Source organism: Lissotriton helveticus, chromosome 4_1 (assembly GCF_964261635.1).
Source record: "Lissotriton helveticus chromosome 4_1, aLisHel1.1, whole genome shotgun sequence".
Taxonomy (NCBI): domain Eukaryota; kingdom Metazoa; phylum Chordata; class Amphibia; order Caudata; family Salamandridae; genus Lissotriton; species Lissotriton helveticus.
The window spans coordinates 1,046,667,518-1,046,685,421 of NC_136063.1; the positions used below are offsets into that span (position 1 = coordinate 1,046,667,518).

A 17,904-nucleotide genomic window follows, 5' to 3' on the forward strand; every position below is an offset into this window, starting at 1 on the left:
TAGACAGCAGCCATTAGTAGTTTTTAATTATTTGCATTGTTTTGCTAAAACGAAAAGTATAAAGATGTTTTGGTAAACACCCAATTTTTTTTTCCTATTTCTGTTTTCCATGTGCATCAAAGATACATTGATATCACAAATGTTTTGATTTGTAAAGAAATGTTTTTACCCGACAAAACCAATTGTTAAAGAGCTTTGCGGCAAATACTTTTAACACAGTGACTCGAAAGAAAATGCTTTGCACTGTTTAGATTACTTCATGTGGCTTCGCTGGAAGTTTAGGTTTATTAGCACTGTGAGTCAAGGAATAAATAATTTATGGGGTATACATGCGTTAACATTATAAAACATCTACAGAACTTGTGTTGGTCTGGGAACATGGAGATGCAGCCTCCAGTTACCTGTTTTGCTTGGTATGCGGCTGCTGCTGACTGCACTGTCCAGGTGCAATAGGAGCGGAGGCTCAGCCATGTGTGGGATAAACAGGGCAGTGACTGGAAGTGGTGGTGTGGGGAGAGCATCGCAAGACGTGAGCTGATCTGCAAGGACGGGCAGAAAGCGACAGGAAGTGGTGGTGTGTGGAGGGCAGCACAAGACATGAGCTGGTCTGCAGCGATCATAAGAGGGCAACAATTAACAAGAACAAACAAGCAGCTCAAGAGGAGTGGTGAGGCGGGCACAGGGGAGCAAGGAGGCACTGCAGCTGCTGCCCTGCGTGCAGCTGCTTACTTCCGTGCCAAACGCCGTGGGAGTGAACTTTTCAGAAGAGGTGGGACATGCACCCACCTTTAGCCATTTGCAGGCTTTGATTCCAAAAAGACACATGCAAAAGTCAACCCAATGCATGGGAGGAGTCAGACCCACACAGAGTAATTATAAGAAGCCTCGCAGAGCAGCGTATGCGCTCAGCGCTAGGCGCGACCGAAAAATAATTATTTATAAAGAATAGATTCAAATGGACACAATCCAGACCTCGAAAAAATCCAATTTTTTTTACTGCAGGTCTAGTGACAATTAATCTACTCAACCTAACTGTAATGGTTTTGACCCATAAACTGGCTTCAAATTATGTTAGATAGTACGGGGTGTCTTAGCACTTCCATGCAAAGCAAACAGATGTCACCAGAAATCATCCAATACAAATCAAAAAGAGGACAGAATGTAGGAGTAAAAACAATAAACAATATAAATAATATAGAGGTTGAATCAGAAACAAAGGGAAAAAGGTCAGCATATAAACCAGTAATAGAAAAACATGAAGGAGAAACAAGATTACTGGAACATGTATCAGCATCAAAAAATCAAGATGGATTAATAAACAGGGACCAAATAAAAACAACCATAAGGAAATAAGATGATCAGATATCAGACCTGTCTAAAAGGGAAAAAAGTCTTGAACTACAAGCTGAACGTTTCACAAGTACCGATACACAATTATAAATTACTCTGGACAAAGAAGGCAGGACATGCAAAGTACCGTTTGAATAAATACATACAAGGATAACAGCAGGTCAGACATAAGTCGTAGAACAGCAGAGATTGAAACAGAGCAAAGCGACGATGTAGCCTTAACATCAAAGCCTCCCCTAAAAGAAAGGCCCATCGTAGAGTTTATGAGTCAAAACAACTACTGGGAATCCGTAATGGACAAAGCTGGACCAAATCAAAATCAGAACCAACAAATAGATTCAGCAGAGCCAGGTTGTAAATTAATATTTGGGCCAGAATATTCAACCAAAGGAAAAGTGGATACTTTAAACAGGGGAAACATAATGCGATTATTTAAAGAGATTCCCAAATTAAGGAAAATTACATCAGCGGAAGTCTTGGCGGTAGAATTTGTCCAAATGAATAAAGAGACAGAATTAGAAGTAAGCAGTACAACATGGGTATCAAAAGAACTAACCGAGTTGATTTCTCCACAAGAGTGGTCTTTGCAGCCTGGGGCATAACATTGGCATACCCAATGCGCATAAAATATCCATACCCGTTATTAAACAATGAGACACACCAACCAATAAACAAAAATGGAAAAGCAACTTCCGTCTTAAAGGGAGCAAGAAGTACGCCCACAACCCAACAAATAAGTCGGGATTCATGTTTAAACGGTATAATTTCCAGACAGTCGAACCATCAGTCTGAAGGAAATCAAGATTGGTCCTGGGTACCTCATACTTTGAACTCACAGACAGTAGGGAGCAAAGCAATACAAAACAAGAATTTAAGCAAAAGGCGAAGAGAATAAAAATCTGCTCCTGGAATGTCCATGATTTTAAGAAAATGGAACAGGACCAGGAGACTATCTCCTTTCTGGGAAAATTCAACATAATTCTCCTACAATAAACATGGAACGTAACACCAAGACACATAGCAGGCTATGAAGAATTCCACGTAATGGCAGAAAAGTCGCTAAGTATGGACACCCACAGGGGGGCCTGTCCACATACATAACAGTAGAATATGATTGGAAAGTAGAGGAAGTGGACCCCGGAGAAAACTGGATACAAGTCACAAAACTCGAATGTAAGCATCCCTCAAATGGAGCTTGGTGGAAGTTGCTGATTTTAAACATATACATCTATCCCGAAAAGAAAATTGAAAAATTGTCAAATTTGATAAACATAATAAAAACATTGCAGTAACACATCAAAATTATGAGATGATTGTCTCAGGCGACTTTAACTGTAATTTGACAGGGGGCAACAACAACAAGAGTGGAAGCCAAAAATCCCCTCAAGTAAACAAATGGAAGCAAGACCTGGAATCTCTGGGATTTGGTATTTTAAACGGAAATACAAAGTGAGACCAACCAGCGGGAACTACCTTTTCATGTGGAAATAAACAATCCACTATAGACTACACAATAACCAGCAAGGATCTTGTACACTTGGTCGATCATTTCCGCATTATAACGCGGCTGGAGAGCGACCATTCCCCTCAAGAAACAGTATTACATCTAAACCTGCAGCAAAAAGAGAGTACAGCATCCTTAGTCGCAATACCAGAAGAATATAATTTAAGGAAACTTAAATGGAGAGGAACAATTATCAAAGAGATAATGGACACAGTAAACAAGCATGTAGAGAATACTGGGCCACTGGAAGCACATCTACTGGCACAAGATTGGGAGAATTTGCGTACGTCTTTGTTAGATAAATTTCCAGCAAAATCAGTAGGCAAATGGACGTATGGAGCCAAAAAGGAGCCATGGTATAATATACAGCTGAGAGATCGAAAAAGAAACATCGCTAAGGAGGTCAGATTAAATGCTGTAGTAACCAGAATGGGAATAGAAAGAGATAATAGCAAGATCCAAAAAATGAGAAAAGAATACAAGGAAGAGTGCAGAGATGCAAAACGGATACACACAGAAAAGCTATGGGAGGAATTGCTGTGGGCAAGCAAATTAATCGAACAGCAGCAAATTTTGGGGCCTAATAAACAAACTAACTAAGGGAACAGGAACCCAACAGAATGTAGGAATAAGTGAATCAGCTTGGTTGCAATATATCGACAAACTGTATAATACTCAAACAGGGCCACATATGTGGGAAGAAGCAAGCATAGATGAAGTAAAAGGAAAAGAACTGAAATCAGTGGCAATCGCGCTCGAAAAAGAGGAACTGAAAGAAGATCAAACCAACACGGAATCGGAAGACCTAATACCATTGACAACAGTAAAACACAGAACATTTTTGATAAAAAAATTGAAAGCCGAAGGCACAGCAGGCCCTGACCCTGAATTTTGGGCCAATTACCTCACACCCCTTTTTAACCAATTGTTTTGTGAAAATAAGATGCCACAATCCTGGAGAGGAAATCTTTTCCACCCAATTTACAAAAATGGTAGTAGAACAGTACCTGGGAACTACAGGCTCATTGCCCTCATTGATGTAGAGGCAAAACTTTTTACTTCTTGTATTTTACATTACCTACAGAAGTGGACAAAGGACAATAGAATAATTCCAAAATTTCAAACAGGCTTCAGACAAGGCATGGGTACCATCACAAACATCTCAGCACTGACGATCTTGATTGAAAAAGCAGAAAAGAAAAAAGGCAGGATTACTGGCAAGTTACATCGACCTGATATCTACTTTTGATAGAGTGCCGCACGATCGTCTTTGGGAGAAATTGGAAGCATGGGGATTACCCCAAATACTGATAGACACAATAATATCTTTATACAGTGAAACTTGGGCCACAGTAAAGCTAGGAGACGGAAGAAGAATATTGTCTAAGATAAACATAACCAATGGATTAAAACAAGGCTGTGTGCTCTCACTAAGTTTATTTAATTTATACTTAGCAGATTTAAACAACTACTTGCTAAAAACAAATGGTCATCCGCCACAGCTGGCAAACGAGCCAATTCAGTTCCTGCAATATGCGGACGACATTGTGGTGGTGAGCCAAATATCGATAGGGCTGCAAAGAGTCATAAACAAAATAATTGATTATTTCGATCTTTTAGGCCTGGAACTAAACAAAACAAAAACCAAGGTGGTGAGACTAGCAGGCCCTAGGCCAGGAAAATATAAATGGTACGCAAAGAATACACAAATTGAGGAAACAAGTTCATATAAATATCTGGGTATTAAAGTGGGCAGAAACATGTCCTTTAGGGAGCAAAAAAGGGATATAAAAGCAAAAGCCCAATCATTAACATTCGCCTATAAACAGCTTTACAAGAAACTGGAATGTCCTTCATATGGGCACCTTCTGAAAATAATGGCAGCACAATTGCTCCCAACTTTATCCTATGGACTGGAAATATGGCATGGTAAAGAAATTAACATTTTAAACGAACTACAGACCAAAGTATATAAAGCAGTTTTTAAAGGATCATCTCCAGCACAGATACGCTTGGAATTTGGTCTCCAGTGCCAAGATTACCAAAGAAAAGCAATGTTTGCAAAACTGTGCTGGAAATTCAAGAGCATCGGAAACGGGATCGCTGAACAACCTATGTTGGACGGAAATAAAGACACAATTTGACCAAAGAAACCCAAATACTTGGGGTGACTATCTGCATATAAACCTGGAGGCATTAGAGATCGAGGAAGCCTGGAACAGCAACCTGAAAAGAACAACATTTAACAGAGTGTGTAACACCAGGGCCAAGACATTATCCTTCGTGGAAGATAAAAGAAGACTGACCAAACGTCGTCACGCCTGGGTGGTAATAAATTCATATATAAAACCAAAACCGCAACCCTATTTAGCGGCCCACTTCCGTCTATCATTAAAAAGGAGGTTCATGGCATACAGATTAGGTGATTACTACGCAAAGGACTTGGTCCCCACCTGGAAAAGTAAACAGCAAGCTAAGACATGCCGTCTATGTGGGTATCATACAGAAACCATATGTCACTTAATGTGCGTCTGTGAGTCTATAAAAGTTGAAAGAAGGAAGTTGCTAAAAACAACCTTAAATGACTTAAATATTCGCACTTGCAGACAGGCGGTAACAATCTGGATGGGGGCCTCATCGAACATTTTCACATGCCGTGGGGTAAAATTTATGACATTAGTAGATAACCTACTTGCGAAAGTGGAAAAAGATCAAATGCTTGGGGCTGGAAAGGGGTTGGGAATTTTATAGAAACTGTCAATATTTTAAAGTATTATTGAAAATATGTTACTTTTATTTCTGACTGATACAAATTTTTACTGTGTGCTTTATGGTTGTGACAAACCAAATAAAGTTATCTTTTGACTGACTGGTTTCAAATTATGTGATACTGGGCAAATATTTGAATTCACTGAGACACCATTTTCTTCTTTATCACATATGAGAGCACCTTCAAATACGCAAGTTCAGCATGTCTGATGTACAGAAAACTCTTGTGTTTGATTTATAGACTAAACTTTTGCTCCATATATAATACAAATCTAGCCACATAGGATACACATGACCACTGACTTGCCTCAGTTCCTTAACAAACTGTCACTTTTAATAAATACATAACTAAAGCATAAAGTAGCAGCACACTCATTTGCAATCAGCAGATTTCACTTTAAAATGGCCACAGAATTTCCAACTGACCTGTGGTTTTAAAACTATGTAGTGTACAATGTCTGGAAATTGAGTTTCTGCAAATATTTGTCATTTGCACATTACCAAGTGTTCTGATTTGTTTTGCTCCTATGTAAATCTTTGTTTGCATCCCACTTCTGAATTTAAAAAAAAATTTATTTCATAATTCCCGATATATTTTGAAATGTACTATTCATTCACAAGCTGTTTAAATGTTGTGTTGGAAAAAAACTGATATTTATCAAGTTTTTGTTTTGCAATAATTATAATGAAATACAAATAAAAACACTTGCACTGAATGGAACTACTTTTTGTATGGATGTGCTCCCTTTGAGAGAGCAAAATGCAGTCACTTGAAGTGCAGTTAGCCAGTGGCGAAGTAGGCTGACCTACTGTCCCTGGTATGCTGTAGGGGGTGTAAGTAAAATGAGAATGAACACAGACCAAGGGTTGAAAAGATATGGCTAAAAGACCCTTATAGTAAGTATATATATATATATATATATATATATATATATATATATATATATATATATATATATATATATATATATATATATATGTTGAAAAGATATGGCTAAAAGACCCTTATAGTAAGTAAGTATATATATATATATATATATATATATATATATATATATATATATATATATATATATATATATATATATTTTCTTTGTTGATGTCCAGAATGTGGGTTTGGCAAAATGTTTAAAAACATGTCGACACTAAACGCAGTGTAACACACACTGACGAAGGCAGCACGCCGAAACGCGTCTGTGTGTGCCTCTCCGCTGAATAAAATCTAGCGTGCTGGCAACATTCCGCCCTCCGAGTGCTGTTTTACTCTTTCCTTGAAGTTTTGGGAGGATTTGGAGCGTATATATATATATATATATATATATATATATATATATATATATATATATATATATATATATATATATATATATATATAAAAAATTCATAAATATAGGGGCCACCAATAATTTGGGGAACTTGGTTCCCATTTGACACACTGAATGAAAAAAGATGAAAATAAAATTTTTTGCGAAAGTCAAACTAGCTGTGCGGTAATGTGTGCTGTTTTACAATATTTATATGTGCCCTTTTCTTATACACATAGTTGGAGATTTTTAAAAAGATTAAAGACCAAGGCTGGTGCTTTTTCCAAACTTAGGTGGCTATCCTGCTGTGTCTCGGGAACTGGTATGTGCCCTGGGGAGTGGGGGGTAGCCGGGGGGGCAGTTGTTTGGGGTGTTACACCCCCCTAATAAATGTATTTTTTGTAATGCCCACTTACTCACCGGTAATCTTCATTACTCTGACTCCTGGTCTTCCCATTCCATTCCTTACACATGAGCAGTTTACCTGCTCACAGAAACTATTACCTAGCTGAGGTCAAAATACTTTCCCTTCTATGGCGCTGCCTACCCAGCATGCATAAAAGGGAAAGTATGTCATCAGGACATCCCCAGACTACCAAATAAACTCATAAAAAAGAAAAAAACGAATCACCATAAACAGAAACCAGGGAGGGAGGGACAGGGTCAGGAATGGAACAAGAAGACCAAGACTCGGAATAATGAAGATTACCAGTGAGTAACCAGGCTTTACCTCCTCATCCGTCTTCCTGTCCCAATACTTACGCACAAGTCCATACCCAAACACATGGTAATTGATTTACAAGGAAACCAAGAAAGACGCAACACACTTGATAAAAAATGCCAAAATTACCCAAAGCACGGATCATGTAGAGCTGACAATATATGAGTACCAAACTCTGTGGACGCAGTCATACCCAACAATAGACTGCAGTAGTACACAAAAGTGTGGGGAAAAGCCCATGAAGCAGCAGTACAAATGTCACGCAGCGGCGCACCCAGAAATATTGCCAAGGACGAGGAAACACTCTGAGGCGACCGCCACTGGACCAAAAGATGGAAGAGCACAATCATGCGAGAAAAGACAACAGAACACACCACCACCTGAGGCAGAAGGGGCAAAGAAGGCCCAAGACCCCTCCCAGTGAGACCAGAGACGACACACAAGAGAGCTGCCAGCCCAAATGCCTGGAATGGCCCAGGTAGATGCGAAGAGCCCACAACATATCTAGAGAACGGAGAACCTCCAACGCCACAGAAGACACTATAAGGACAAAAAAAAAAACAAGGCCAAAGGAAACCAGGGGTGCAACGGAGGACAAGACATATGCCAGAAGCATCAATAGAAGACCACGGGCGGGGTCTGGAGAACAGCAGACAGGACTCTGAAGGAAAAAAGAGTCAGCCAAATTGAGCCCCCAATAGATAGAAATAAGACATAACTGAGCCTGTGAAGGCCAGAATGGAGACCCATTGGGAACGTAGAGGGGAGGATATCGGTAGACCCAACACAAAACCTTCCCCAAAAAAATACAGCACCCTGACCAAAGGACAGGAGACAGACCCCTGCCCCTATGCCAAGAGTCAAAGACCCTCCAAGAACAACCACAAGATATCAGGGGCGAAGAGCTAACAGGGACAAGCTCACAAGGGCCAAACTCCAAGCCAGAGGCACACGAGAGAGGACATGCAGAGAAGAGGAGCAAGCAGCGGAGATGGTTGTATGGGAAACCACCAATTCAGAAAAACTGTCAAACCCTCGAGAGAGGGGAAATAAGGCATCATGACCAATACTGAACAACCAGTAGAACCCCCGTCGGCACCACCTGAATTCCTCTGAGGAAGCGGGAAAGCAAGGGCAGGAGAAAGCACATATCGCCCTAGCCAAAACTCGAGGGAAGCAGGTCTCAAACTGAAGGAGAAAGGCCAACCCTGCTGAGGCAAACGGACAGCCAGAGAAGGCAGAACCTGGAAACAGCACATCTAGCACATAGAAAACGAATACCCATTCACCATTCCCTGAAGAAAGACAGTCTGGAGAGGAGACACCCTAAGGCCCACCGGCCAATCCCCCGGGGAAAATAGAAAACAGAGACTGAAGCATTACGCCCTGCCGGTTGACAGAGTCATTAACGACCTAGCCATCGGTCTGAAAACAGACAGCACTGTGCTGAAGGAGAGGAAGGAAGCAAAGACAGTGCTTGTCTCACCTCCATTTAGTCCCACCAGTATGAAAACCGGAGAGCCCAGAAATGGGATTGTCTGCCAAAGGCCCAGGAACCCCCCAGCAGCACCCACTCCCCTGGCGCACGCATCAGTCCTCAAGACCACCGAGAGAGAAGGATCAAAACCATCACCAGATAGATCCCCAACCTCGGGGGGGCCCGGAATGAAAGCCATTGAACAATGAGAAGCCGGAAACAAGTGAAGAAAGGAAGATGGGCCCTGGGGAGAATGGGCAATGCGGAGGTCAACTCTCCCAGACTCGGCAAGCAAACACCTAAGGTTGGGAAAGCACCCAGGACAGAAGGTGGAAGAGCTGGAATGGGCGCAGGGAGGACAACCTGTGGGTAAAAGGAACCCAAAAGAATCCAGAAGACAATAGACTATACACACCTCCTTCGTTGCATGGAGAAAGAAGGAGAGACAATCAGCCAGTCAGCAAGATAAGGGGAGACTCAAATACTCCGAGCCAGAGGGGTCAAGAGGGTCAGAAAAACCCCCGGCGCCATAGAAAAGCAAAAAAAAAAAGAAGCACGTGGAAACAGCAGCAGCTGGAGTTTCTTTGGTATTCTCAGGATGTCCTCATTTTTTTTTGTAAACCTATTTTATTCAATAGTATGCAAGCAGTGAGGAGCAATACAATGGGAATGTAGAGCTTACATATTACTTTCGACAATAGTTATCGACAACCATATCCGAGGATCGCACAGCACCAGTTTCAGATTCTCGCCATGTGTGATCCTGTCATAAAATGTCAACAGTACTTGTAGGTCAAATCAGAGTCCTCATGATAGCCATGCTCTATATCCCTGCAGTGGGTGACTGATATCTCAACAGTCCGCCCCATTACGAACTCACAAGAATCACAACAAATAATAAAATACCGGAACCCTCCCACCCACTCAACTCCTACCCACTCCCACCCCCCCAGGCATGTCGCTCAATCATCCATGTCTCTGTGGAGAATAATATCCAGTCATGCAAGGCATCAGTCACAATAATTCGAGTAGGAAGGGATCTAACAAGCATTTACAATGCAATGGTCTCGGCATTGTTAAAGTTAGAGCTATTGGCATTGCTCATGACATTATTTTTATTTATGTTTTTGTTTTTAAAACATATACATAAATGGCATTGTCATTTACAATGCCAATAGCTTAATCGCTCGCAAATGCTAGACCTATTGCATTTGCACCCACACACAAAGCCTCCCACACGCACACATAGAGAGCCACCCACACAGAGGGCTCCCACAGAGTCATTCACATAGAGAGACCCACACACATCCACCCACAAAGAGCCACCTACACACACAGAGCCACCCTCACACAGACTGAGCAACCCACATAGAGCCACCTACAAAAAAGCTACCCACACAGAGCCACACACACACACAAAGCCACACAGACAGCGCCACACGCACAGACAGAGCCACACGCACAGACAGAGCCACACGCACAGACAGAGCCACACGCACAGACAGAGCCACACGCACAGACAGAGCCACACGCACAGACAGAGCCACACGCACAGACAGAGCCACACGCACAGACAGAGCCACACGCACAGACAGAGCCACACACACAGACAGAGCCACACACACAGACAGAGCCACACACACACACACAGCCACATGCACACACAGCCACACACACACACACACAGAGAGCCACACACACACAAACAGAGAGCCACACACACACAAACAGAGAGCCACACACACACAGGGAACAGAGGGCAGAAAAACAATCACAACGAGGGAACAGAGGGCAGAAAAAAATCACAACGAGGGAACAGAGGGCAGAATCACAACAAGGGAACAGAGGGCAGAATCACAACAAGGGAACAGAGGGCAGAATCACAACAAGGGAACATAGGGCAGAATCACAACAAGGGAACAGAGGGCAGAATCACAACGAGGGAACAGAGGCCAGAAAAACAATCACAACGAGGAAACAGAGGCAATCGAGCACAAGCAGGGAATAGAGGGCAGAAAAACGAGGGAACAGAGGACAGAAAAACAATCACAACAAGGGAACAGAGGGCAGAAAAACAACCACAACGAGGGAACAGAGGGCAGGAAAATAACCACAACGGAGCACAAACAGGGGGTAGACAAGAAAAGCGAGCACTCACCGGTGGTACAGGGCACGGAGGAGTGCAGAGGTATGAGACACAGGGGGATACGGAGGTATTGGACATAGGGGAGTGCGGAGGTATGGAACACAATGAAGTGCGGAGGTAGGGGTACAGAGCGTGCATAGGTATGGGGCACAGGGGAGTGCGGAGGTATGGGGCACAGGGGAGTGCGGAGGTATGGGGCACAGGGGAGTGTGGAGGTATTGGGCACAGGGAGGGCAGAGCTATGGGGCACAGGGAGGGCGGAGCTATGGGGCACAGGTGTTGCATAGGTATGGGGCACAGGGAGGGCGGAGGTATGAGATACAGCAGGTCCAGTCCATTGGTATGAGACATAAGGTTGCGTAGGTATAACCCACGGGGGTGCAGAGGTATGCGATACAGGGGTGCACTGAGGTATGGGGCACAGGGGGTGCATGACATGGGCGTGCAGAGATATGGGTTACAACCTGAGGGAGTACGGAGTGCAGAGGTACGGGGATAACGAGGTACACGGGGTGTGCAGGCGGAGTACTGGGCAAGTAAAAGGCAGCGCATGTGAATCGTGACACAGACAGAGGCCGTGTGTAGGGGTGCTTTCAGGCGAACTGGGGAGAAAAGCAGGGTACAACGGAATGCTGAGAGAGTACTGGGTGCAGGGTGAGTCTCGTGGAAGGAGGTTTGGGGCAGTACAGAGGGGTGGCTGGGACAGTAAAACAAGCCTGCTAACTGTGCGCCGCTCTCGATCATATGACGCGGAGTCCTGCTGCAATAGAGAGGGGCGGGGGAAGTGAGCGTGGCAAGAAATGGCAAAGTATGCGGCATAATGCACATGTTTTAACAAGTTTACCCTCGCGCTAGGTGTTGCAGGTTTGTTGACGAGGCACCGGCAGCAGCTTCTCATGCATTTTACAATAACGTGGACGTGAAGATCTGCTGCAGAACCCTGATTGCTGTCATCCATGTTCACCCGAGGTCTGCCTCCTAAGCAGCAGTTACCGCTCTCCAAATCCCACTGAGAGCCCGCACAGCACGCGCCTGCCTGCCTAGCCGCCTTCACATGCCGCATCTCTCCCACATTCCCCTTGCTTGGGCCCTCATCCTTACCGCTGCCTTGACCGCATTCATCCTGCACGTTGCCCAGGCCGCCCCCTTCGATCTTCTGCCCGCTCACCTCTGCACAGACCTCAGCATGGGAGACAGGAAGTGCCGGAGTGCTTGGTCCGCTGCTCCTCCATCCACGCGAGGCGAGCACATCTAGTTCCGGGAACAGAGGTTCCTAGGAGGAGCTTAGAATCTGAGACAACAATATACGTATTGCAAATCTCAGACCCTGTAGCATTTATTCTTTTTCAATGCATGTTTATATAGTGCAGACTTTACCCGAAGGTGTCAGAGCGCTGTACAACAGAACCAGTTACGTTACATGAGAGAAATGTTACAACAAGCATTTGGTGAAAATAACAAGCAAAATGGTGGCAGCAGCTGCGGATAAGCCCTGTCCTTTTCAGACTGGGGGGGTGTGTTTTTTTTTGAGGGACGGATGACGTCACGGATAGAAAGGACAGCAAAAAACACGCCCCTCAATCCAAAACGGACAGGGCTTAGAGTGACAGGCAGAGCTCTTCTCCAATGGCTGGCCGCCGTTTAGGAAGCCAGCCAATGGAGAAGAGCTGGCTCGTTTACCTTCATACTCTAGAAACATAAAATCTCGGCAGCAGGACTGCGCAAGCGCAGCCTACGCAGGCCGAGACCTAAAAAGGGTAAGCCCCTATGCAATATACACTTTCATTCACCCAGGCTACGTGCACAGGTAGGGCAGGTTTTCAACCCCCACATACAGTTCTACTCATTCAAGATGTGGTTAGTCATCATCAGTCGGGTGCTCTAGCAACTCTACTAACACCACCCACACTCTTGCCGTGTCCAGTATTTTTTCATTGCCAGTTCTTTGGGCCATTTGCAGTCTACAAATCCCTTCACAATCTGCCCATTTTATAAACTCCTGCAGCCACCTCAAGACGCTAGGGGCACTGTTTGCCTTCCAGTGACTAGTAATTTCTCGTTTAGCAGGACCAACCCCAGGTCTATGAATTTGCTGGTAGTCTTATTCCAGGCGGTGTAAGTAAACCAGTGTAGTGGGCAATATCCCGGGGTCAGTGTTATGTCGCATTCCCTCAGGATGTCCTCATGACAGCTTCCCCCTTTATGCATATTGGGGAGGAGGCGCCATATTGGGGGGGTATTTTGACCTCAGCTAGGTAATACTTTCTGTGGAGCAGGCAAACTGCTCGTGCATATGGAACAGGAAGTAGTTGGGAACAGGAAGTAGTTGGGAACAGGAAGTAGTTGGGTACAGGAGCTTTCAGTTGAGTATGGTAAGGAGTCTCTGGGATTTCACCGGGGATTTTTAAATGCTCTCTCAGACAAAAATACACACTCTAGTCCGTTTTGAAGGTCTTCAATCATGTTTTTTTTTTTTTTTTTCAATTACTGTGATTTAAGTATCCCCTCACAATCCGCTCTCCTTCCTCTTTCCACCAACCCATAAGCCCTCCTGCACTGTTTCTCATACATTGATTGACATGATATGCTAGTGTGGTTGTCGGAAAATCCGAAACTCACCACCACCCCACTGTCCAAGCAAGCTACGCCCCCATGTATGTAACCTACTACGCGTCAGACGGTTGATTTTGAGTCGCTATCAGTTATTTGTCGATGGCACCACCGATCACTACTCACTGTGCGAGTCTGCTACTAATGGCCGCGTTATTCACCAGGGGAGCAGCAGACCACGTACGAGAAGGGAGCCAGGTAGGAACAATCACCGCACGATTACACGCACAACGTTGTTGTCACGACAAGGGACTACGGAAGGCGCTGGGTTGCGCTCAACGTGCTTCCTACGTCTGCGTCTTTACGTTCGTTCTCTAATGGGAACTAGACGCTACCGTTGAGAGGAGGGGTAACTGACGACGGATTAATGGGTCTGGGGAGTTATAGAATATAGTTTTGTAGTGAATTAGAGTGAAGCGAAAAAGTGATGAGTGAATGACAGCCAGCCATGTCGTGGCGAGAGACAATTCGAAAGGAAAACTGTTTGACATTCTGAATGGGACACTGGGATGGGAAGACAAGTGCTGTAACTAAGTGAGGATGTAATGTTGAAAGATAGGAGGCAAGAAGAAGAGTGGTGGGACGAGACTGAAGCACAGAGTCTGAGAGAAGTAGAGAAGAAACACAGAAGAGAGGCCGAGTAAGAGAAGGAAGTGGAGGTGTGACACAGACACGTTTCAGATGACGAATACAGATACCAATATACACCTCCTCTAGGACACGAAGGTTCACTAGTTAGTAGGAGTAGAGTAGTTGGTTCTTTTTGTGGCCGCTTCGCATTTGGAGACAGGGCTGTCCACTTCCAATGAGCCATTGTTAAATTAAGTTGATATGCAAAAGCATAACATTTTCACACAGGAAAAAACTACATTGCAGAATTCAATCGGAAATGAAAAATTCTCTTTAGCAAATGGTGTTCAGTTAAGACCTTAATGTTTGGATCTTCAGTACTATGTTTGGAGTGTGCAAAGGATCATGGAGTCCGTGAAGGTGGTAGTTCGCTGTCGACCAATGATTGAGCGAGAAAAATATCTGAACTGTAGGGCGGTGGTGACTATTAACAGCACGCTGGGCCAATGTTTTATTCAGAAAATGGATAGAGGGAGTGAACCCCCCAAGCAGTTCACATTCGACGGAGCCTACTTTGAAGAACACCCAACTGAACAGATCTACAATGAGATTGCATATCCGTTGGTGGAGGTGAGCCTAAATTCTTTCCACGAAGAGCATGGTTATTGTGCTTTTGCGCTGCACTATTTGCGTACTAATGATCAATTGTAGTTATGTATCTGAAATAATTTTCATACTGTATATTACTTATCTCCTCACTTGTTATATATGATCGTGCATCCCTACAGACCTTCATTTCATTGTGTTGCTTCCATATCAGCCTACAAGACATCCATTCCCTTTTGCTGTTTTAAAATCAGCCTACAAGGCTCTTCCCGTCCATATGTCTAATCCATTAGTCGCCACCACAATTCAGTTATGTTGGCGATTGACTAACATCAGAGTAATGTGGATTATTATCCACAAGTCATTCCATTACTATCACATCACACTCATTGTGAGGGTTCAACAAAGTCCCCTTCAAAGGCTGTAGCTCTTTTCAACAACTACTCTTACTGCCACACGCACTTTTCTATTTCAGGCTTACCAATATCTCATCATAGAGTCCCTAATCTGTGTACTTTGAAGCCTTAGCCCATTCCCCCCTGTAGTTTTTAGTGCGATATAAACATAGAGACAGATATCCACAACACTATACAGCAGAGATACACCAGGGCAATAAGATGTACTTTAGCCCATGATGTTGGAATTCCTCTGGCTGAGTGCAACTGAATAATAGTTTGGGGCTCTTAGCCTACCAGTTCCTAGGCTTTCAAATGTCACATTGTAACCACCTACTCAGTTTTGACATTGTTGACTTTATGCGTTTTCTGCACTTAAGAAAATTGACAAATAGGTTTTGTGGTCTTTTGATACAGTAGTAGCATCACTCTTTTGCTATCCTGAGTCCCTGATATGTGGTGCATTGGATTCAATAAGAAAGTCAAGAATTGAGGAGCAAATCATGGGAATGAAGATACATTTGTTGCCAGCATCTAGTGTGATCCAAGTAGAAGGAGCAATTGCAAACTAACTCCTCCAGGTCTCCATATGTGTTTTGATTGATAGTATCACTGCCAGAAGATTTTATAGATCAATATGTCAAACAAAATATTCTCCTCTGGTCTGGCTGTACCCATGTGGATATAAGAATAAATAATTCCGTAGGTGATCTTGCGGCCAAAAAATTAAAGGTGTCAAAATATCACCATAATTGACAAAAGCCTTATTCATTTCCCACTGAACTGTCAGTGTTGCCACCCAAGTCTACATTCATATGGCAGGGAATGAAGCAACCTACTCTTACACAAGGATTAAAAGGAAAAGTGTAAGCCTTATCTGTTGATAGGTGCTCTAACCATTGTAAAGCTTCTGCTACCAGCTGGGACATGTTCCTGAAGCCCTTTTCGCTCAGCCTCATTATTGTTAATCAGAACCTGAGCCATTGAGCGCAGGACACCTATATGTCAATCAATCAACGTAAGCTTTATTAGATTGTAAGAGGACAATCATAAAAGCACAATAAAATACAATTTACAGAACCAGTTCATATTTAAAATGAGTTCATAGCAGTTCATTAACTCGGAATTTATAAAATTACCATAAAATAGGACTTTGCTGAAACTGACCGAACACCCTTTTCGCCATAAAGCATACAAGCTAAAACATATTCTAATCAGTTATAAAATACATTAAAAAAACGATTATGAGTTTAAAAATCATTAAAACTCATTACTCATATCATCGGTCACCGCCCACCCCCCTCTGCGCCTTACTATCCCAACCCAGTGTTTTCCTGATTCGGAGCACTCTTTTAATATATAAACAATCCTCCAGGCAATATGTACATTTTCTAGGGATTTCAAGCAAATTAGCGCTATGCGACACTCTCTAAGGCCATACGCTTTTAAAACGGGTACAATTAATGCTTTTCTTGGTGTCACATACAATTTACAGAAAAGCATCACGTGTAGTGTTATCCGATTTGATTGGGAATCACACGGGCAGGCTGATAAATTATGCGACCAGTCATTCATCATAGGAAATGACAATAATCTGTGAATGGATCCTAATCTGAATATAAAAAGCAACATTCTATCAAACCCACTAGATACAAAGGACAGGTATGGCTCCATCCCTCCAGATGTTAGTGTTAACTGATGTTTCAACACACAAGGTTTCGATAGCTCACCTGATGCTCTCTCTTCAACTAGGTACGCAAGGCCCCTAGATTTTAACTCCTTTCTAGAGATACCAATCATTGTGCTGGGGTTTGAATACAACCCTGGGTTGCCTAATAGTGATAAAAAAGACTCGACATACTTCGTCCAGGGGATCATACGGACCCCATCAAGTCTCATTACATCCGCCATAATAGTTCTATTCAATGCTGTCTGTTCCTTTGTCAATATCTCGTGCCAGAGGAGTATGAGTTCTAATTTAATAAGATCCGATACATAAGCAAGACCCAATTCCTCATGGCAGGCAAAGGTGGCCGTGCTTTGTGGTGCCGACAAGATAAAATGCAGAAAGGCGTTTTCCACCAATTGTATCGGAAGTGTGTTCGTGAACCCTCATGCCCCCTGCTCCATACATGGCCACAGAGAGACATTTTGCCTCATAAATTTGTATAATCTCTCCCGGTGGCTTACGCCCCAGTTTCTTACAGAAAGTGGCAAGTGCGCTGGTGGTTCTCATAAATGCAAGTTTTTTTCGCAGTTATGGTTTTTGTCCAGGTGTCATCATCATTAAATAGGATACCCAAATATGAGAACTTGTTGTTTGGGATACCTTATTGCCTTCCAAAAAAGTTTCCCTTCCCCGGCCTCTGTATTTCTTATTTCCACAATTCATGATAAAGGTTTTAGAAACATTAATTGGTCAATCAATCAATCAATCAATCAATCAGTCATT

The 17,904-nt window shown here is 43.2% G+C and overlaps 1 protein-coding gene and 1 long non-coding RNA gene across 5 annotated transcripts in view; one reads left to right on the plus strand and one right to left on the minus strand.

Annotated features, from left to right (window-relative positions):
• LOC144828971 (uncharacterized) overlaps positions 1 to 14,154 on the minus strand; it is a 43,462-nt gene extending 29,308 nt beyond the window's left edge. Inside the window, exon 1 of the long non-coding RNA XR_013610566.1 lies at positions 14,008 to 14,154. This is a non-coding gene — a long non-coding RNA (uncharacterized LOC144828971). The remainder of the gene's footprint in view (positions 1 to 14,007) is intronic.
• A 41-nt stretch (positions 14,155 to 14,195) lies between these two features.
• The window catches only part of LOC144828970 (kinesin-like protein KIF17), a 1,092,500-nt gene continuing 1,088,791 nt past the window's right edge, over positions 14,196 to 17,904 (plus strand). The window contains exon 1 of one of the 4 annotated variants that reach the window (XM_078687639.1): positions 14,196 to 15,081. In XM_078687639.1, coding sequence (XP_078543765.1) covers positions 14,857 to 15,081 — 225 coding nt within the window. In that variant the 5' untranslated portion in view covers positions 14,196 to 14,856. The remainder of the gene's footprint in view (positions 15,082 to 17,904) is intronic. The other 3 variants (XR_013610565.1, XM_078687641.1, XM_078687640.1) reach the window with 3 other exon arrangements.